The sequence below is a fragment of the Gossypium hirsutum genome, chromosome D07, assembly GCF_007990345.1.
Source record: "Gossypium hirsutum isolate 1008001.06 chromosome D07, Gossypium_hirsutum_v2.1, whole genome shotgun sequence".
Classification (NCBI taxonomy): Eukaryota; Viridiplantae; Streptophyta; class Magnoliopsida; order Malvales; family Malvaceae; genus Gossypium; species Gossypium hirsutum.
This window is the reverse complement of record NC_053443.1, coordinates 2,227,120-2,250,488: the sequence shown is the minus strand read 5'-3', so window position 1 is coordinate 2,250,488 and position 23,369 is coordinate 2,227,120. Positions and strand designations below refer to the sequence as shown.

The window sequence follows — 23,369 nt, the reverse complement described above, 5'->3', positions numbered from 1 at the left end:
ACTTTGGGACATGATTACAGCAAATTTGAAGTGCTATATTGACTGCATATTCTTATTTAGACCCCTATATTGACTGCATTGCATTGGTATAAGTGAGGTTTGGGCTACATCAGTAATTCATACTAGGGTTAATTTTACTAGACATCCTTAAACTATGACCAAGATTTTATATTGGTTCCAAACTTTAAAATGTTCTAGCCGAGTCATCATCTTGTATCAATCAGGTTCTTCCATCAACATAGTCATTAGTTTAGGTGTTAACTACTAGTTCAAACTGGACATAAAATTTTTTAAAACACATGAATCAAATTGTAAACATATGTACTTATTGCACAGACAGATTGAACTTAACATGTTAAGAAAACCCAAAAGAAATAGGCGTCTTAAATTTTATTAGCATTGTTTTTTTTCTTAACACATAAAATTCAAACTATCTATGTGGCAGGTACACACACATTCACAATTTGATCCACGTATTTTTTAAATGTGCTTTGCATTATATCCAAATTGATAGTTTACGCCTAAATTAACGAATAGATTAACAGACAAATCCGATGTGGATACTTTAAGGATTCAATTAAAACATTTTAAAATTGATAAACAAATTTAAATACTTTTTGTGTACATAAATGTACCAATTAGACAGTGATCTCAAAATTGTCCATTTTGATGATACATACAATCTTTTAATGGTAGATAGAAATAGACATCATAAATTGTCAACAAATACATGTGATTTGTTCTCTAATTACAAACGTATTTGGACATAATCTAAAATGTAGCTCCCATGTGGACTGTCACCTTAAGGCTTAAATCACATTGATTCTAAATTTTGTGGCTTAAAAGTGATTTGTTTGGTACTTTCAAATTAAATGCAAAATATTTCAAAATTTATTATGTTTAAGTTTAAATAAATGATAGAATGTTAATAAAAATTCAAATAATGCAAATGATTTATCATTGTATCACCCCACTAATTGCTACTTATAAATAACAATTAATAAAGGTGCTTTAGAATATTAATGAAGGGAGTCCAACCTGCAAAATAATGCATATACATAATGGAAGTTTACAAATTTTCCATAAATGTTAATTCACTTAATTACAAAACAATGTGCACAAACATAATTATTCAAAGACAACAAACCATATGAGAAATAAATTATACAAGCCCCCCAAATCAATCACTTTTTTTCTAATTTTAATAAATAATTTATATATTTTTAAAAATTAATTAAATGATGATGTGTCATCTACATGTATGTCATATCTAAAAAAGTTCAAAAAAATTAATTTTTCTATAAATTTTTGAATAAATACAAATTTAAAAACTAAAATATAACATTCCAGTTCGTGTGGTGTTAGGGTTATGGTTGCTTTGAATCAATAATTGATTAATGAATGCAATTTTAAAAATCCTACCAACATTGAACCTTCCTGCCTTCTTTTGATTAATATTTTTGGGAGATTTGTTTTTTTATCACTATTTTAAGAATAAATTGTTTTATGGCTCTTTGAATATTTTTATGTTGGGTTAGCTACATTACAAAATCTAACTAATAATAATAATAATTCATTGTGACGGTGGAGTTTGCATAATATAAGCATTATAGAAGGCTAAAATATTTACAACTTCTACTAAATCCTAAAAATTTTTCTTTTTTTCTCCTTTATTTCTTATCTTTTGTTTTACTTAGCGGCGGTGCTAATCTCTGGGCTGGTTATCGTCCGTTTTTTTCCCTTCCCACCAACTCTTTCTTTCTTTTTTCTTCTTATTCACTCCACATGTCTTCTCTCTTTTTCAGTTTGTAGATCTATTTTGTAAGTATTTTTATTGTATTCACAAGTTGTAATGGATAGATGACGATGTCTGTCGTTCACTAAAACTCCGTCGGTCACCAGTAGTTTTTATTGGAAAATGAGTGGCTTTTTGTCAACTTCTTAATCTATTTCTGTTTTGAGAATATTTCAGAATAATAAATGATTTCATGAGTCAGTTTTGACCTGTGTTGTCTTAAGCTTTATATATTTTTTTGTTTGTTTTTCCATTGTTTAATAAGTCTTCAGTTTTAAAAGTTTTTTTTTCTGCTCTTGTAGCACGATTTTTAGTCTTGCTTATGCATGTAATCTTGGTTTTACAAGTGATTTTAGGATGGTTTTGTTGTAGTCTTCTATAGTTTGGTGAATGCTCGATTCTTTTGTCAATTTTTGCTCGCCGCTTTGGATCATCTAGGGCTGGTTTTCTTATCGTGTTAAGTGTTTGCAACCACTCTAGATATGTCGTGCTTGAGTTGTGACAAAACCGATTGTCAACATGTTATAATGTTCTATTGATGCTGAGGCTAAAGCCTTTGTTATGTTGATGGAGCTTGCCCTTCCCCATCTACAACGAATGTTTGCTATTTTTTTCATTGAATTGTATGATTCTATTCATTGAATGGATTGATGAATTTACCTTTCAAAAAAAATATTTAGAAGTTTTTTTTGCTATAACTAAAATAGAAAATTATTTAGACTCAAAAAATAGAAAATTATTATTTTTTCATATTACCCTTTTAGTTTGATAATATCCAAACTAATTACCCTTTTAATTATAATAAATAGATTGTGTAAATACTTGAACTCACAATAAAATATTTTTTTAATAAGTTAATAAAATTAGAAATTGAAACATTTAAGATAAAATTACTAAAAAATTAAATTGTCAAAATGCATAAATATTAAAGTTTTTTTATTGTTATGCCAAGTGGCCCGGCCCATGATCAGGTCTAATCATAGTATCATACTCCACAATATGATGTAAGAAATTTTTTTGTATTTACATAATTAGCATCAACCTAATAATATTTCAGTTCATAATTCAAATAGTTTATAGTTTTAACTATAAAAACTTATATAAACTTAATTTGGAGCATGACTTATGCTAGATTATATCCCTTTTTATAATACGTAAATTAAGTCAATATTAATATACAACCTTTATAAATAAGGTTTTATAAATTGTCTAATAACTTTCATAACACTTCTTACAATGTTTTTTTATGAATAAGTATATTGTTTTTATGATATATAGCATAGGCATATAAATGAGTCATGTCCATACTACTTAGCCATATTTTTTTATAAATAAATATATCATAACAATTTCAAACATTCATAGATGTTCATACTTATAATTTTTATAATTTTTACTTGTGCAAAAATGATTTTTTAAAATTAGATATGGGTGTAATTATTTACATAGTTACTCCAATTCTCACCCCCTAAGAATTGGAAAGTATAATTAAAATGCTCCAATTACACCCGATTCGGTATGACCCACTAATTACAATGGTTTCCCAAATATGTCATTATTGTGTAATTATACCCAAATCTAATTACTAAGATTGTGTTTAGTAGTGCATTTTAGAAACACTTTTGACATAAAAGCACTTTTGAAGCAAAAGGAAAGCTAAACAAGCAACTTTTGAAGTGAACTTTTTGCTTCTCAAAAGCATTTTTCTCCAAATGGAGAAGTTAAAAGTTTCAGTTTTTCTCTCACAAAAGCATTTTTGACAGCTTAATTACGTTTTTATTCCTCTAATACATGGTACTTTCTTTCTCTAGTTAATGACTTACACAATATTTAAAATTTATTTTTCATACTTATTTATTATTTTATAATATTATGTCTAAAATGAACATTTTATTTTTTAAAAATACTTGAATCTTAAACCAAAATTTTTAAAAGTATTCTCTAAAATTACTTTTCCAAATTACTGTTTAAAAGTGATTTTTAAACACTACCTTAGTAAATATATAAAGGGTAAATGCACCTTCCAAACATGATTACAACCTTTCGACCCGAGAACATTGTATTATTGGCATCAGAGTTGGATTCGATCTTAAATAACACTAGTTCTCTCCCTCAATTATAATAAAAAATATAAAGATAATTGTGTTTTATATTAAACTTGAGATAAAATGTTTATTTTACAACAAATTTAAATTGAATTAAAATCGAATTAAATATAAAATATATTAGAACTAAACCGAACCGAACCGATCCAATCCAATCGCAAAAGGACCCAAGAAGAATGCCATGTAGAGAGATGACAATCTGGCATGATTGCCCCCATTGACATCCCTTTATATATTGCCAAACTTCTATTCCCCTTCCCCCTTCATCTTCACCTTCAAAGGCCTGCAATTTTGCTTTCATTACTCTCTTGTCTCTCTCTCTATATTGTTCTTCAGACACAGCATCAATTACTCTCTGTTTCACGTTTCCAACAAAACCAAACCAAAGCCTGCCCTTGTTTCGAAAACACCAACACTGACCCTCTGTTTCTTCTCACCATTTTTTCAGCTTTTTGAACCCTTCTTTACAGAACCAAAAAAAAAAAAAAACAGAAAAAAACAACATGTTTAGAGTGGAGAAAACACTGATGAGAGAAGAAAGATACAGGCATAAGAGAGATAACCCATCTTTCTCTTCTTCTTTACTCGATCAAATCTGTCGTTCCATCGATGATAATGATGGTATTAGCAACGCCAAAAATCAAGGCTTGAAATTCAATAGCAAAAAACAAGAGATTTGGGATCCCCAACGAGATTGTTTGATCGAGAAATGGATGGAAAACAAGGTTTCCGAGAAGAAAATTGCAGGGAAAAAACAGGGTCTCAAAGATTTCAAAAGGAAATCACATCATCATCATCATCATGTGAGTTTGTTTAGCTCAAGTTCTAGCTCATCGGATTCCAGTTCCGGTGGGTTTTTTTCATCATCCGACACTGAATCTTTGTATGGTTCAAAGACAAAAGCTCCATGTTTTGTTCCTCCACCATCACTACCAAAGCCTAAACCTGTCAGGACCAGCGTGTCGGCTCCTCCGGAGAAACTTGATGAAAGGTCGAAATCGAGAGCCATGAAAATCTATGGTAATTTAAAGAAGGTGAAACAACCCATTTCACCTGGTGCCCGTCTCGCCAGTTTCATCAATTCTCTGTTTACAAATTCAAAGAAAACCAAGAATCCAGATGATGATGATGGTGATGGTGATGACGAATACGATGAGAGAAAATTGAAGTCAAGCCAGGTTTGTTCGTCAGCTTCATCTTCGAGATCATGTCTAAGCAAGAACACGCGAGAAAAATCCCGCAATGGGGTGAAAAGAACAGTCAGGTTTTGTCCGGTGAGCGTCATCGTCGACGAAGATAGCAGACCGTGTGGACAAAAAGGTGTATACGAACAACAAGAGTCGAGGTTGCTGCCGGTTTCGGTTCCGACGGCGTGGAAAATCGGGAAATCGTCGTCGGAGGTGAAGTTTCAAGTAATGGAGAAGAGTAAGCGAGTGGAAGAAATGGCTAGGGAGATTATCAGAGAATATCATCAAAATCAGAAGAAAAACAGTCATTATGATGATGATGATGATGATGCAGGTAGTGAGTCGAGTTCGGATTTGTTCGAGTTGGATCACCTTGTTCTAATGGGAAATGATAGGTATAAAGAAGAGTTACCAGTGTATGAAACTACTCATGTTGAAACAAATCGAGCCATTGCTAATGGCTTCAAAATGTAATTAACTTTCAAACAAATATATAGTGAAAACCAACATTTTCAGCTTTAATTTCCTTTTCAATTAAGGTTGACTCAAATCTTTATGGCAAACTTTGGTGTAAATAGGATTAACCCATTTGATTTGGCATTTAAGTGAAATGAAATATGACAATGCTAGTAAGTTAAGCTAACATGTGAAAATGGAACTCGAAGGGGGGAAAAAGTAAAAAGGGAACCATGGAAGTTTGGGTTTTATTTTTCTTCTGAAAAGTAAGAACTGAGGAATGGTTTCATTTTTTGATCATGATCTGAACCGAAGAGATACTGACCTTTCTTTAATATTAAAACACAGTGGGAACTGACTGAACAAGTAAAAAGAAAGATTGTAAATCTTAATGGCAAGCAAAATGAGAGGCAGAGAGAGAGGGGAGCTTTTGGTTTCTTTTTCATTATGAGGAATTGGAGTTGGACCCTCTCACTTGAAACATTGCATCCATTCTCCCCACACCCTTCTCTATTACCAAGGCAAAAAGGGTACTCTTTTGGCTTACTTATCTACAAACTATCCCTCCCGTTCAAGCATCTACCTCTTGTATGTGGATCTTTTAATAATATATATAACCCCATTTTTGTGACACCTTATACAACGTTCAAAAGATTCAAAAGAATCAAAATTTTCTCTTTGGATTGCGATGGAATAAACCCTTTAATATAAGCAAAAAGCATTCATGTTTTCTTTTTGAAGAAAATGAGGGTTAAGCTCTAAGTAATAAATTGATTTACATTACGTTCATAAGCAATGCCCATATTGAATTGAATTATGGAGCACTATTAGAAATTATTTGAATGTCGTTGAGCTTAGAGAAAAGCTTAGCGTTGGGTTGTTTGATTACGCGTATAGGCTAAAGTGTAAATCTGAGAAGTAGACCGTAAAAAGTTGCTTCGTCCTTTAAGTCACATTGCTTGTGTAATGTAGTTGTCAATGTTTTGTTAGGCTTGAGTAAATGACATGTACATGGTAGTAGTATTGCATTTATTTGACCACAGTATTATGCTTGTGCCATGATGTCTTATATGTAATGTAAAGCTTGAGACTATGGATGTATGTCTTTAGATGCTTGGAAACCTAGGCTTAAGGTCATACTTTATGCATGGTATGGTGGTGAGATCTGTTGGGTATGGGTCCCACTATGTGGGAAACCCATATTTTATGCTATAATGTTTTGTCCCTTCTTTGGTTTTGTCAAAAAGCCACTTTGGGGTTTTTTTAACGGGTGTTGGGCAAAAATTTTAGCAGGAGAGCAAAAAAAAAAAAATCTCAAATTAAAACAGAGAGAAAGAGAGAAGAAAATTTCAGTTTTTCAAGCTTGGTGCAGCAGTGATCAACTCTTCGATCGAAGGTCCATCCGTGGCTCGATTGAGCTGATTTTTGGACAGAAGCTAGGTGATAAGGTGTTCTTGACTTTGTACGGTCGGATTTTTCATCCGAGTCTTGTAGCGTCGGAAATACCCTTTTTTCAGCAGCTACGTTTTGGTGATGTTCTCTCATTTTTCTCTCTTTTGCTAAAGATTACATATTGTTAGCCTTGTCGGAGTTGAATGCTTGTTGTAGGCTTGATATTGTGATCTTGTAGTCGAACATTTGATGATAGTAGAGCTCTTTATCGGACTCTAAAGTCCCGTGGTTTTTTACCCTTGATTTAAAGGGGTTTTCCACGTAAAAATATCGGTGTCTCTATTTATTTTTTGTTGTGGTTGCATTAGTTGATTTGTGGTTGATTAAGGTTGCTAGAGAACATATCTTGTGCTATTGTGCTTGCCATAATTTTTTGACAGGAGTTATAAGGAGAGAAAGAACACCGGTTGTGCTTTCGCTTTGTTTCGGTTGTTCGGTTTCTTCCCAACAAACTGGTACCAGAGCTTGGTTATTGTGTCAGATAATTATGGAAATTAATACGAGCAAGATGATTATGTTGAATGGCACAAATTATCAACTTTGGCGGAATAAAATGAAGGACTTGTTGTTTGTGAAGGCTTTGCATCTTCCGGTCTTTACTACTCAAAAACCCGATTCGAAAAGTGATGAAGAATGGGAATTTGAGCATCAACAAGTGTGTGGCTTTATTCGGCAATTTGTTGAAGAAAATGTTTACAATCACATTGATCAGGAGACACATGCTCGAACATTGTGGGAGAAGCTTGAAAGCTTGTATGCTTCGAGGTCGGGCAATAACAAGTTATTTTTGCTGAAGAAAATGATGGCGCTGAAATATAAAGAAGGAATGTCTATAGCTGACCATGTTAGTGAATTTCAGAGTATGATGAATCAGTTGCTTGGTATGGGTGTCAAATTTGATGACGAGATTTTAGGACTTTGGTTGCTTGCTACTCTACCAGACTCTTGGGAGACCTTTCGAGTCTCACTCATTAATTCTGCCCCACAGGGTATTATTACTTTGGATTTGGCTAAGAGTGGTGTGTTGAATGAAGAGGTTAGAAGAAGATCTCAGGGTTCTACATCACAGTCCGAGGTGTTGGTTATCGAGAACAGGGGGAGAAACAGAGACAAAGATGGAAAGGGTAGAGATAAAAGCCGAAGCAAGTCAAGATCGAGATACAAGAATCTTGAGTGTCATCATTGTGGTAAGAAAGGTCATATCAAGAAATATTGCTTCAAGTGGAAGAAAGAAAACAAAGGTGGTGGTGATAAACACGACCGGAATGACGATGAAAAATCCGAGCGTGTTGCTACTGTTACTCGTGAAGATTTGTTAGTTATTTGTGATCAGAATTTGGTCAACCTAGCATGCGACGAGACTAGTTGGGTGATTGATACTGGTGCATCACTTCATGTCACGTCGAGGAAGGAATTCTTCACATCTTATACTCCTGGTGATTTTGGGGTATTGAAGATGGGTAATGATGGTTTGGTTTCGGTTATTGGTATGGGAGATGTTAGCTTGGTAAGTAACAATGGAACAAAGTTAACTCTCAAGGATGTCAGACATGCACCGGATGTCCGTTTGAATTTGATTTCTACAGGAAAGCTTGATGATGAGGGATTTTGTAACACCTTCAGTGAAGGGCAGTGGAAGCTGACTAAAGGCTCCTTGGTTGTGGCTCGAGGAAAGAAGAGCTCAAATTTGTACTTGATGCAAGCTTTGACTTCTCGAGAGACGGTGAATGTGACACTGAATGACAACTCAACTGAGTTGTGGCATAAACGACTCAGTCACATGAGTGAGAAGGGGCTTAACTGTTTAGCGAAGAAGAATCAACTTTCAGGTTTAAAGAATGCTACACTGAAGAATTGTGCTCATTGTCTAGCAGGAAAGCAGAAAAGAGTTTCATTTAGAAGCCATCCTCCTCATAGGAAATCAGAGTTGCTAGAGTTGGTCCATTCAGATGTTTGTGGTCCGATAAAAGTAAGATCACATGGTGGTGCACTTTACTTTGTGACTTTCATTGATGATTGTTCAAGAAAGCTATGGGTTTACACTTTGAAGTCTAAAAATCAAGTCTTTGAGGTGTTTAAACAGTTTCAAGCATCAGTTGAAAGGGAAACTGGGAAGAAGTTGAAGTGCATTCGTACTGATAATGGTGGCGAGTACACAGGGTCGTTTCATGAGTATTGTCTGCGACAGGGAATCAGACATCAGAGAACACCACCAAAGACTCCACAGTTAAATGGGTTAGCTGAAAGAATGAACCGAACATTGATTGAGAGAGTCAGATGTTTGTTGTCAGATGCAAAGTTACCAAGATCGTTTTGGGCTGAAGCTTTGAATACAGTGACACATGTGATAAATCTGTCTCCTAGTGTTCCTTTGAAAGGTGATGTGCCAGATAGAGTTTGGTTTGGTAAAGACGTGTCATATGATCACCTACGTGTGTTCGGTTGTAAAGCATTTGTTCATGTTCCAAAGGATGAAAGATCCAAGTTGGATGCCAAGGCTCGACAATGCATTTTTATTGGTTATGGTCTAGATGGTGAGTTTGGTTATAGACTCTATGATCCAGTTCAGAAGAAACTCGTGAGAAGCAGAGATGTTGTCTTCATTGAGGATCAGACCATTGATGACATTGATAAGACGGAGAAAGTGGATTCACAAGGTAGTGGTGACTTGATCGATGTGAATCCGGTTCCCCTAGACTCTTCACCAGATCCTATCCAGGATGATGTGCATGGTGATGTTAGTGGTGACCATCAGACTATAGGTGACTTTGATACTCCCATAGATGATGTTGTGAATGATCAACAACAAGCACCTATAGCTCCACCAGCAGTTCCACTTCGAAGGTCTTCCAGAGATCGACGATCTTCTGTCAGGTATTCTCCTGATGAATATGTTCTTTTGACTGACGGGGGAGAACCTGAATGTTATGAAGAGGCTATGGAGAGTGAATGCAAAGATCAGTGGGTTGAAGCGATGAAAGACGAACTTCAATCCTTGCATGAGAACCATACTTTTGAATTGGTGAAACTGCCTAAAGGCAAAAGAGCTTTGAATAATCGGTGGGTTTACAGGTTGAAGCAAGAAGATAAGTCTTCATCTCCACGATACAAAGCTAGATTGGTCGTTAAGGGTTATACTCAGAAAAAAGGGGTTGATTTTGAAGAAATATTTTCTCCGGTTGTGAAGATGTCCTCTATCAGAACTATACTGAGTTTGGTAGCTTGTTATGACCTAGAGGTTGAACAAATGGATGTGAAAACTGCTTTTCTTCATGGTGACTTGGAAGAAGAGCTTTACATGGAGCAGCCAGAGGGTTTTGTTGCACAAGGGAAAGAGGACTATGTGTGCAGATTGAAGAAAAGCTTGTATGGTTTGAAGCAAGCTCCAAGGCAATGGTACAAGAAGTTTGAGTCTGTTATGGGGAGCAAGGCTACAAGAAGACTACTTCTGATCATTGTGTGTTTGTTAAGAGATTCTCTGGTGATGATTTTATTATTCTTTTGCTCTATGTTGATGATATGCTTATTGTTGGTCAGAATGCTTCTAGAATTGAGAAGTTGAAACAAGAGTTGAGTAAATCCTTTGCAATGAAGGATTTGGGGCCAGCAAAGCAAATTCTTGGCATAAGACTGACACGTGATAGAAAGGCCAAGAAATTATGGTTATCACAAGAGAGGTACATTGAGAAAGTACTTCAAAGGTTTAGTATGGACAAAGCTAAAGCGGTGAATACTCCCTTTGCTATGCACTTTAGATTGAGTGTTAAGCATAGTCCTTCCACAGAAAAGGAGAAGGAAGAGATGCAGAAAATTCCTTACTCTTCAGCCGTGGGTAGTTTGATGTACGCAATGGTTTGCACGAGACCAGACTTGGCTTATGCCGTTGGTACAGTTAGTCGGTTTCTTTCTAATCCAGGCAGAGAGCATTGGAATGCAGTGAAGTGGATTATGAGATATCTTCGTGGCACTTCCAACATGAAACTTTGTTTCGGCAATGAGAAACCTGTTCTTGTTGGGTATACAGATTCAGACATGGCCGGAGACATTGACTCGAGGAGATCTACTTCAGGTTACTTAATCACTTATGCAGGGGGAGCTGTGGCATGGCAATCGAGACTGCAAAAGTGTGTTGCATTGTCCACCACCGAATCAGAGTTCATTGCAGCAACCGAAGCGTGTAAGGAGATGCTTTGGATGAAGAAGTTTGTGCATGAGCTTGGTTTTACTCAGGAGAAGTATGTCTTGTACTGTGATAGCCAGAGTGCTATTCATCTTGGTAAGAACTCAACTTTTCATGCTAGATCTAAGCATATTGATGTGAGGTACCATTGGATACGAGATGTTCTTGAAGCTAAGCTGTTAGAGCTTGAGAAGATACACACTAATGATAATGGTGCTGATATGTTGACGAAGGCCTTACCAAGAGGAAAGTTTGAAGCATGTTGTTTGACCTCCGGTATGGAGGCATTCCCCACATAGTTGGAGGGGGAGATTTGTTGGGTATGGGTCCCACTATGTGGGAAACCCATATTTTATGCTATAATGTTTTGTCCCTTCTTTGGTTTTGTCAAAAAGCCACTTTGGGGTTTTTTTAACGGGTGTTGGGCAAAAATTTTAGCAGGAGAGCAAAAAAAAAAAAATATCTCAAATTAAAACAGAGAGAAAGAGAGAAGAAAATTTCAGTTTTTCAAGCTTGGTGCAGCAGTGATCAACTCTTCGATCGAAGGTCCATCCGTGGCTCGATTGAGCTGATTTTTGGACAGCAGCTAGGTGATAAGGTGTTCTTGACTTTGTACGGTCGGATTTTTCATCCGAGTCTTGTAGCGTCGGAAATACCCTTTTTTCAGCAGCTACATTTTTGGTGATGTTCTCTCATTTTTCTCTCTTTTGCTAAAGATTACATATTGTTAGCCTTGTCGGAGTTGAATGCTTGTTGTAGGCTTGATATTGTGATCTTGTAGTCGAACATTTGATGATAGTAGAGCTCTTTATCGGACTCTAAAGTCCCGTGGTTTTTTACCCTTGATTTAAAGGGGTTTTCCACGTAAAAATATCGGTGTCTCTATTTATTTTTGTTGTGGTTGCATTAGTTGATTTGTGGTTGATTAAGGTTGCTAGAGAACATATCTTGTGCTATTGTGCTTGCCATAATTTTTTGACAGGAGTTATAAGGAGAGAAAGAACACCGGTTGTGCTTTCGCTTTGTTTCGGTTGTTCGGTTTCTTCCCAACAAGATCTTGTATGCTATGATCAAATATGCATATAATTGAATAATTTTTCCCATTTGATAGTTAGGCCTTAAAGGTAGGTTAAAGACTTTCCAAGTCATTGGTATGAGTTTCTTGCAAGTAAAGAAAACATACAATCCCTAACTTAGGATGTACTACACTTAGGTATCGATACCCAAATTAGGGGTACCGATTCCTACGAACACTGAACCTAAAATAATGAATCAAGGGAGACATACATCAATACATTGTACCCAAATATCGATACCTCACAAGCCAATTGTCAAAATTGAAAAAAAAAGGAGCCTAATTCTGATACCCATATGCTTTGGGTATTAATATCTCAAGCTAGAATGTATTGATACCCTCCCTAAGGGTATTAGTACCATAGACTTACCTTCTAAGGTTAAGGAAGTTTTATGTAATTGAGCTCGAGTTTATGGTTATCGCTTATAAGTTGAAGGTTTAATAGATAGCAAAATCACTCTAATTGAAAAAAAGTCGTTGTTTTACCATTAAGGTTACCAAAGATATCTCCCTTCATTGGTTGTAACACTGCCTAATTGAAACTGTAGTTAGTCTAGGCTAGGAGCGCTATAGAACTTTATCATAGAAATGTCATCAATCTCCATTTGGCCCTCTTCGTAACTCCCTTAATACTATTTAATAACATATCATTGGATGACGTCCTACCCTCTTTCGGTTAATCAATAGCCATGCCCCTTCACTAGGGAGATCTTCCTCTAGTAATAGACTTTCTTTGTCATCCTAACACACTCCTTTTTGGATTCAGCGGTTGCTCAACCTTGTCAAAAGAGAGTATTTTCGTTACTTTTAATTGAATCCACACAATATAATTAAACTATAGAAAATAGAAATGTAACTCCAACAATATTGATGCACAAAAGAATCAATGAAGTTAGAATTGGGAATTAAAGATAAAAGAGAAAAAAAGTTTACAACCTTAGATTGCAAATTGATCAAAAGATTCTTCCATGCGCACCTACCCTGTAAGGCACACGAAAGGATAAATATATATTTAATTCAAATGGAAGATAGAAAGTAGCCAAAAAGAAATAAAAATAAGAAGTCGGAATTGGGAATTAAAGGAGTTGAAATAATGGATCAAATCGAAAAGAGAAAAAGATTATGGCGTTAAATTGGAATTTGACCAAAAGATTCTTCCTTAGACACCTGGGTTGGGATCATGTCCAATACTTTTTCAATCTCTTACTTCTCAATACACTAATTGTCATCATCGTTTATGAATTATCAAAATCATTTTTAACTTGGAAAAGGAATTGGGGGAGAAAGTAATAAATTAAAAAATAATAGACATATGAAATCACTAATTAACTTGTGTTAGGAAACCTTAATTATTGGATTTCAACCCCTACCAAACCCTAAAAGAGAGTACTTGGAAATATTGGTAATCAAGCTTGAAACTTGAAAACTTACAACTCTTTGCAAGATTTGAAAGTCTACCCTTTAAAAATAAACAAGAAAAGAATCATTCAACTCTATATATAAACTTACTTCACGTAAAGTAAAAAAATAAAATATTAATTACGCCCAATTGTATTCAATATGAGATCTCTTTTTTTTTTAAAATAAATATTTAATCTCTTAAATAACATGAAACCTTAAAACTTAGACATCAAAGAATACTAATCCATCTCTAAAGTAACTTCTAAATCCTTCAACTTAAAAACTTGTCTACAAATTCTTACCTCCACAATTTTCGCTAAAACGACCATAGTTAAATTGTGTGATCACTTAAATCGACATGTTTTAAAGTACATTGCAAAACTAAGAAACACCTTTTTATAATCCATAGAAACATAATTTAACCTAAAAATATCCCAATACTATCCAAAAATATGTCACAAGGCCAGTTAAAAGGCGAGGTTATTATCTAAGCTTGAAGTTCAACTTGATGTTTGAGAGGGTTTGGACAAAATTATTAGATCTAAAAAATGGAATTGAGTAAAAAAAATTAAGTTTGTTTAAAATATGTGACAGTTTGGTCTCTAGTAGTCATCACCCTTTTTTTTTAATATATAATGTATTATTTTATTTCACCATATATATTATATAGTTTATATCATATAAAAAGTAAATATATCATAATATCTAATACTATAATATAAAAATATCTTAAGTTGTCTATGTTTAAGATTCCAATAAAAGAACAAGTATGAAATGATTACATATTAAATTTTAAATTCACATAAATTAATTGTTATTATTTTTTTTTAAAATAGGGGAAGGACTAAAATATGATTCAATTAGACATTTATAAATAGGAATAGACTTTGACGAGTATAAATTATGTTATTATCATACAATGATCTGACCTGACTATGAACACTTAAACTAAATACGTACATATCAAATCAGGTGTATGGCTTAGGAAAGAGCATTTTTTAACAAGTAAACGAAAGTAATGTGTAAGAAAATATACATTTTATATAAACCAGTCAATTCTAACCTAAACTCAAAAATTTGATTCGATTAATCTGAATCCAAATTCAAATCTAATCCAACTTGATTTGATCATAAAAAGCTGCCAACCGGATTTTGAAATTGACTTGAACCTAAAATGGCCTAAACCCGTAATAAATCAAACCTAAAATGATCTAAAATAACATGAATAAATAATTAAAAATGACCTAAACTCAAAATAACATAACTTAAAAAATTCGATTAACAAACTCAAATGAATTAAATAAAAAATCACCTAACTTTAAATCGAAATCACCTAAATTTAAACTCAAATTAATATAATCCAAAACTAAATTCACTTTAATGAATTCACATATCTAATCTCAAATCCATTTCAAGATTTGCCAAGAGATATGTATGTATGTGTTTTTTTTTTCTTTTGAAAAGATAATGCGTATTATCCTCCTATTTAAGGGTTATAAATGAATTATGGATAGTCTTAGGTATTAATTTATATAAAAAATAGATATGATAAAATTAATATTAGAAAAATAGGTGACATTAATTCAATATAAATGCACTCTTTTATTATGGTATTCTTTATTGGGAAAATTGGGGTTGTTTTCATGCAAAATTTAAAGAGTTGAATGGGACCCAAGGAAGTAAGATAGAAGGGAATCTTACAAAAATAGTTATGGACATGATTGAATATGACAACCAATAAAATTTGTTTTGATAATTATACCATGCTTTTAAACAAAAAAAATATCATCATGTAGCTTTAAAACAAAGCATATAGTAGTATACTAAGTATCAAAAATCATGCTTCACAATGACGACGCACGTTCAATTTCTTATAACATGTATTTTAAAATATTAAGGTCACTAAAGGATTTTTTAAATTAATAATAAAAAGATGCCCTAACTGTTACACCAAATTCTTCTTGCCCACCTAAAATAAATAAAAGAGACTATTATTTGATATGTTAAAGATGGTAACACATGTTTCTATATGGAAGCTAATCAAGTTGCAAATCGAATTGTCAAGATGGTACAGAGTGATTCGGAAGGTATTAATGTGCTAGCGGAAGCCCCATCCAACTTAATCGAAGACCTTGTTAATGATAAGTTTAAAGGATTGTTCAAACTAATTAATGTAGTTAAAAAAACATTATATATCAAATAATAATCTTAAATAAAAATCACGATCTGATCTTTTTTACATAATTTTCATTTATATAAGTATTAAGATTTGGTACATTCACACTAAACTTTTTTAACTCCACAAGCATAGTTAAAAAAAAAATTCTTGGGTCCCTTTTTTTTATATTATTAATTTTATTGCATCTTATAGGACATTTGTCATAGCAGTACAATTCTGCTTGTGGAGTTTAAAAATTTCATTCGAACATTTTCTCTATATGAATATAAAAGAGTAATTATTTGACCGCCTGTGGAGTTTTTTAGACTTCACAAGTAGGTTAAGGGTGTGACTTGTGTCACATTTATTTATATATATTTTTATTTTTATTACATCTTATAATACACCTGTCAAATCCTTAACCTACTTGTGATGTCTGAAGTCATTTAATATAAAAATAGTAGAAGAAAAAAATATCATTATATTAATTTTCATTACTTTGTTAAAGAATGATTTGTAAGTAACTTTTTTGAACAAATTGGTGTCAAATTAACTTGTGACACTAACTCAGTTAACCACATTGTATATACTAAGTGCATCCATTATATGAGTGGAATTTTTATGTAACAAATATATTTATAAATAATTGATGCGAAAAAACAAATGAGACTTTAGTTAAAATGTTGAAAATCACGTTGTCTTAGTTTCAAATCTCATTATGGGTGCGTTTCTTTAAGCTTCATATTAAAAGACATAAACATACCCTCGTAGTAATATTTCTTAATTTATAAAAGGAATGGGTTTTTGATAATTTCACAAATGAGTTAGCACCTTGTTGATGGGTGACACCAACTCAATCAAACACTTAAATAATACTAGAAATCATATCATACACATATGCATGTGGAAACAACAAATTAAGAATACAAATGTGTATTTACAAATAACATATAATAAATAATAAAATGTATGAAATATGTACGATATTAAAATTTTTAAAAAATAGATTAAAGTTTATCATTGTGTGTTGTCGTCAATATTGAGTTAGTGTCGAGTTAACTTATGATACCAGCTCAATCAAATACATTATTAATATATACAATTGATGGAAGTAATAAAGTGTGCATAACAATATTAAAATGTATAAAAATATCAAAATAAAGCTTTAATTGAGTGACAAATTAAAAGTTTTACTATCCCAATTGGTTTGGGTTTAAATCCTACTAAATGTATATTTTTAAAGAATCATCGAATTATATAATCTATTTTAATTACAGAAAGATATTTCTATAATTTCCCTAATAAAATTGGTGACCCGATTAAAAGTGACACTAACTCAATTAGAAACTTAAATAATACCATGTATATTTATTCGTTCAAGCTAGTGAAGCGTTTCTTGACTAAATTTTAACATTCAAATCATTCTTAAAAAAAAAAGAATCCAATCATAAACAAAAGAGAGACATTTATAGTTTAAATTTTACTTTTGGCAACCTCCAAAAACTTGGTAGGATGAAATTGAATAATATCATAGATTAGAGATAATGACTCTTTAACCAACTTAAACCTATTCTCATGTTAAACAAAATCATGCTCTTAAGCATATTACAACCATAAAATACATATTGGGTTTCAACTTTCAATTATATTAATTAATGTAATAGACCTAATAATGGCCTATATAAAGCAAATAAAAACACACCATTCGTACTACGTGACAAGCATGCAAAGAGTTTTCTTTTTTCTTTTGGGCCTTACTCTCCCACTCATATGATGAAGAGTCTCTCTCACTTAGTCAAAATCTAACATGATCATATGGTTAGGAACTAATAAACAAGGCGGCAGTGGATTTGTAACTTATTCCAAAGAATTATTGCCATGTCCTTAATAGTTCCTTTTTTCTTTTTCAGGCTGTACTTTACAACAAAAGCTTTTTGATCCATTACTTAATCTGTGGAGATTAAGATTTGAATTAAGTTATTTACAATTATGTGAGCTTAGGGTTTTATATATTATTGTGGAGTTATAGCTTCATTTTGTTGGAGAATTGTGGACGCTAAGTGGGGAAGAAGTTGCTGGCAATGATAATAATTATATATTATAAGCTAAACCTACCCATACTTGACCTCTTTTTTATTTTTGGTACATAACATAACCTAAAACCAAGTTTTGGTTTCTTTTGAGTTAATTTTCTTAATGCACTCTTGGCTGTGCCTAGTTTTTCTAAAGCTTCATTCAAGTCATAATCATCATGTTCTCTCTTCTCATTAAACTTGACCCACGTACATTTGTATTACTTTTTCGTATTATAATTAGGGGTGATATTGAGAAAATTAAAATTATAAAAATTTGAGAGGTTGAAGTTTAAAATCTTGTGTTAAATGAATTTAAATTGAATTATTAGATATTGAGTGGCGTCAAAACGACGACTGTCTCATTTAATTAAGACGATTAAGGTTCTAGTAATTCCTTGCTTAGTGATGTTTAAATGATTGGTTCGATTAATGATCAACTTGAATTACCTTATCTAATTTTATCAAAAAAACGAATCTAAAATTCAATTAATTTTTTAATTAACTTAAATTTCTATTTTTTTGTTATATTTTAATTTTATTTATTATTATTTTTTCTTTGGCCAATAGTCCATTACCACATACCATATTACCATATGTTAATTGGGTACATTCTATTGCGCAAATATTAAATATATTTATTATATTTCGATTATTTAACCGAATTAATTAATAATTAAAATTTTAATTGATAATCGAAATTTTAATAACCTTAATCTAAACATAAACCCTTAATAGCAAATACCCATACTTGTTTTGTTTTGCTTAGATACGTCCAAATCAACCATCCTCAATTAAATTACATTACATTGGGGATAACTTTTACCCATTGGTGTAGATAAGTTCACTACACCAAAAGAGGGCTTTAGCGGCGATTTTTGTGGCGTTTGTCGATAAAACGCCGCTACAAATCAGGCATTAGCGGCGCTAACCCTAAAACGCCAGTAAAGATCCAGAAATAGCAGCGCTTTTAGGAAAACGTCGTAAATAGTCAGACCTATAGTGGCGTTTTATATATCAACACCGCAAAAGAGCATCATTAGTGGCGTTTTTAAAAAAACGCCGTAGTAAATCTGACAAAACACATCGTTTAATATTCAGGAATAGTGGCAGTAGCGGCATTTGTTTGTAAGCGCCGCAAACAATGTTAAACAAAACGCAACGTACAAGATTGAGGTAAAGTAGAATTGGTGGCGTTTCTGTAAAAACGCCGCTGAAGTGGATCATTAGCGGCGTTTGTTTGTAAGCGCCGCAAAAAATGTTAAACAAAACGCAGCGTACAAGATTGAGGTATAGTAGAATTGGTGGCGTTTCTGTAAAAACGCCGCTGAAGTGGATAAATAGCGGCGTTTGTTTGTAAGCGCCGCAAAAAATGTTAAACAAAACGCAGCGTACAAGATTGAGGTATAGTAGAATTGGTGGCGTTTCTGTAAAAACGCCGCTGAAGTGTATCATTAGTGGCATTTATTTGTAAGCGCCGCAAAAAATGTTAAACAAAGCGCAGCGTACAGGATTGAGGTATAGTAGAATTGGTGGCGTTTCTGTCAAAACGCCACTGAAGTGGATCATTAGCAGCGTTTGCTTGCAAGTGCCGCAAAAAATGTTAAACAAAACGCAGCGTACAAGATTGAGGTATAGTAGAATTAGTGGCGTTTCTGTAAAAATGCCGCCGAAGTGGATAAATAGCGGTGTTTGTTTGTAAGCGCCGCAAAAAAATGTTAAACAAAACGCAGCGTACAAGATTGAGGTATAGTTGAATTTGTGGCGTTTCTGTAAAAACGCCACTGAAGTGGATCATTAGCAGCGTTTGCTTGCAAGCGCCGCAAAAAATGTTAAACAAAACGCAGCGTACAAGATTGAGGTATAGTAGAATTAGTGGCGTTTCTGTAAAAATGCCGCCGAAGTGGATAAATAGCGGTGTTTGTTTGTAAGCGCCGCAAAAAAATGTTAAACAAAACGCAGCGTACAAGATTGAGGTATAGTTGAATTTGTGGCGTTTCTGTAAAAACGCCGCTGAAGTGGATCATTAACGGCGTTTGTTTGTAAGCGCCACAAAAAAATGTTAAACAAAACGCAGCGTACAAGATTGAGGTATAGTAGAATTGGTGGCGTTTCTATAAAAACGCCGCTAAAGCACATTATTAGCGGCGCTAGGGAAAAAGCGCTGCAAAAGATCTGGACCAAAACGCACCGTTTGGAATTGAGGCATAGAGCCAATAGTGGCGCTTCAGGAAAACGCCGCTAGAGCCCGCTATTAGCGGCACGTATCACAAAAACGCCGGAATATGTGAAGCCGAAACACAACGTTTCGTCTTGAGCTATAGCGCCTTTACTGGCGCTTATCCGTAAACGCCGCTAAATATCAGCTTTTAGTGGCGCTTATGCTTAAGCGCCGCAAAATTTCTTAGGGAAACGCATCGTTTCGACTACACGTATAGATTCATTAGTGGCGCTTATTTGGAAACGCCGCTGATATCAGCTTTTAGTGGCGCTTTTGATTAAAACGCCGCAAGAAACTTAATTTATTTTTCCATTATTTTAGGATTTATTTTTCCATTATTTTCGTTATAGAGTTTTAGGGTTTATGGTATACATACTATTTTTTATTTTGGGCTAGGGATTTAAGGTTTGATGTTCAAGGTTTAAAGATATATATATACTACTATTTGAAAACTAATTAAAGAATAACATTTTAATTTTACTGGGAATCATGCCACGTTGTAGCACACCTATATTAAATAATTAAATAATATAAAATATATGTTCTATACTAAACTAACACATTGGCGACCCGAATTTGACTTGATGTGGTTTATGACTTACGGTTTAGACTTTAGGGGTTTGGCTAACTTTAGGGTTTAGAATTTATGGTTTGGTGGTTGTTGTTTGTGGTTTATGGGTTTAATATTTATGGTTAATTTAGGGTTTAAGATCTACGATTAATGTTTACGACATATTGTGGATTGTATTTTGTGGTTTGGTGGTTTGGTGTTTTATGGTTAATTGACGAGTTTAGGGTTTAAGTTTTACGTGTTGGGATTTAGGGTTTAAGGTTAAAAGTTATATAGTTTGGGGTTTAGAATTTACGATTAATTAAGGCTTACATTATAGTGGTTTATAGTTTGGGGTATGATGGTTACGGATAAATAAAATGGTTGACGATTTTAGGGTTTCAACTTTAATTTAGGGATTGGGCTTTTGGCTTTAATCTTGAATATTCTAGATTAATATAAATGAAAATTATATAAATATAAATTAATATTTTAAAAAATATATCAAAATGGGTTAAATCCCAAAAGTAGACACAACAATGTTTTACTGTTCAACTATTTTATACATTAACTTTTATTGTGTGTGATCCAGATAATCTTGTAAAATAGTAACATAATTATTGATATAATTAAAATAAATTTTTATTTATATTACATACATAAATATTTATATTTATTCAATATAAAAATGTACTGATGTATTTTTTTTTTAAAATGTGTAATTATTAGTTAAAATTTTCTCTCTAATTTAAAAGAAATTATTGAAATATTGGTTAATTGAATTGAAATGTTAGCAAAACATCACCGTTTTGTGCTTTACATTTAGTGGCGCTTTTTGTAAACGCCGCAATAATGTATTATGAGTTAAGAAACTGCGTCGTTTGGCATTGTCTTTAGTGGCGCTTTACCTGAAACGCCACAAATGGTTTAAGTTTTATATATAAACGGTGCCGTTTTACTTATTTTAGTTGTGGCGTTTAGGGTTGAAAACGCCAGGAGTTTGATTTAACTTATGTCGAAACGACGGCGTTTGACTTGATATTTTGTGGCGCTTATGGATAAACGCCGCAACTGGATTAAATAGGAATAAAACGGCGTCGTTTTTTTCCATCCTTTTGACCGAAACAAAACCAAAAACCCCGATTAATTGATCACCCTCTTCCCAATCTGTCATCTCCCCCAAATCCCTAAATTCCCCTAATCCCTAACAGTTCCCCATACCCGACGTATCCCTGTAAGGCATCGTCTACTTTGCCACATCACAGTCCCCCTGCGTCTCCGGTGCCCCAACAATCGGTAAGTTCGGCATCTTCCCTTTTCTTTTTCATGCGTGGATGTTATCTGGCATACCGATTTTGAACAAAAAAATCCATAAACATCAAACAATGTCTGTTTTGGTAAAGAAAACAATGAACTCCCTTTTTTTCCATGAACATACCTGCCCCGCTGCTTTCGCTTTCGTTTGTGGCCGGGGAATCCATTGCTTTTGGCTACGGTTTTTATTTACCTTTTTTGCACTTTTGTTTTTTTTCAAAACTATTAAATTCACAAATAGCAAGTTCTTTTTATTTTCCTCATTGAATTCATTGGTCAATCATGCAGATTTCGTGGAAGCAAAAAACAACTTGGAATTTTCCTCATTAAATAGTTTCTGAATTAAAGATTGGAATTTAACGATATTTCGTGGAAGCAAAAACAACTTGCTAATTTGGAACATATCTTATTCTGGTGAGTTCTCATTTTCTTTAGCTCTATTATTACTTTTTGGTGTAGTGTTGATTTATTTGGGAATTCGAATATTGATCTTCTTATTAAGTATCCATGTCTGCAAAATGGCTTCTGTCTGCAAGTTGCTGTATTTGTTATTTTCTGATCATATTTATTGTTTACTACAACTATCATAAATTTTGCACACTCAATTGTTCTACCTAAGGAAATGTTTAAAAAGTTTGAAAGAAGGCATGTACATACTGAAGACAGTGCAGTTGCTGTTAGTTTAGTCTGCTGAAGTTGGTTAGTAGTTAGTTCTTCTGATATGAAGCAGTTAATTTTGTAATGGTTAGTTTGGGGATATAAATAATTAGGTTCTTCTGTTATATAAATGTTCTTCCTAAGGTTTCTAAACTTTTGCATTGTTGAGGGATATGGGTTTAGAGTTGTTTTAAGAAATTGTAATTTAGTTAAATACTCATCGCTTTCCTTGTTTTATTTTTTTCTTGTTTAATTGGTACTAATTAAAATTTGTTTTCCTTTTATTTTTGTTTTATGCAGTAGTTCGCTTCGAAGTCGAGGGAATTTGAGGTATTTATTCCTATGTTTCCACCTTAGTTTGATTAAAAAAACACCTCCAAATGTTTAAATTTTGGATTTTGTTATATTTAAGCTTTATACTTTAATTATTATTTTTGAGTTTTAAAATGGAGTTTTAATTCAGATTTTTAAAAAAAATATTTTTTGTTATATTTAATAACTTTTTTTAAGGCTGTGGGTATCGATTTTATTTATCATTCTTGATAACCGTTTGTTGGTAGCTTAATTTGCATGTTACTTTGCAAAATTTTTCCACAACTGCAAGGTAAAAAGTATGATTCTAATCCTTGTACGTATTTTTAACCCAAGCAAAAACAATTACGCAAATGATTAAAATTCTTAAATCAGTTCGCAAAATTTCAATGGGTTTTGAACAAATTATGGCCGAATAGTTGATTCGTTTTAAA

At 33.1% G+C, this 23,369-nt stretch overlaps 1 protein-coding gene across 1 annotated transcript; it reads left to right on the top strand.

Moving 5' to 3' along the window:
* The first annotated feature begins 4,403 nt into the window (after window positions 1-4,403).
* LOC121219473 (protein BIG GRAIN 1-like A) lies at window positions 4,404-5,561 on the top strand. The gene is made up of 2 exons (XM_041097720.1): window positions 4,404-5,325; window positions 5,422-5,561. The coding sequence occupies exons 1-2, from the start codon at window positions 4,404-4,406 to the stop codon at window positions 5,559-5,561; spliced, it is 1,062 nt and encodes a 353-aa protein (XP_040953654.1).
* The last annotated feature ends 17,808 nt before the right edge of the window (window positions 5,562-23,369 follow it).

Bases quoted from the DNA above. Each gene is read 5' to 3' on its own strand.
- LOC121219473 (XM_041097720.1), top strand. From the start codon at position 4,404: ATGTTTAGAGTGGAGAAAACACTGATGAGAGAAGAAAGATACAGGCAT. The intron at 5,326-5,421 runs GTAAGCGAGTGG...ATGATGATGCAG, and splicing joins GTTTCAAGTAATGGAGAAGA to GTAGTGAGTCGAGTTCGGAT.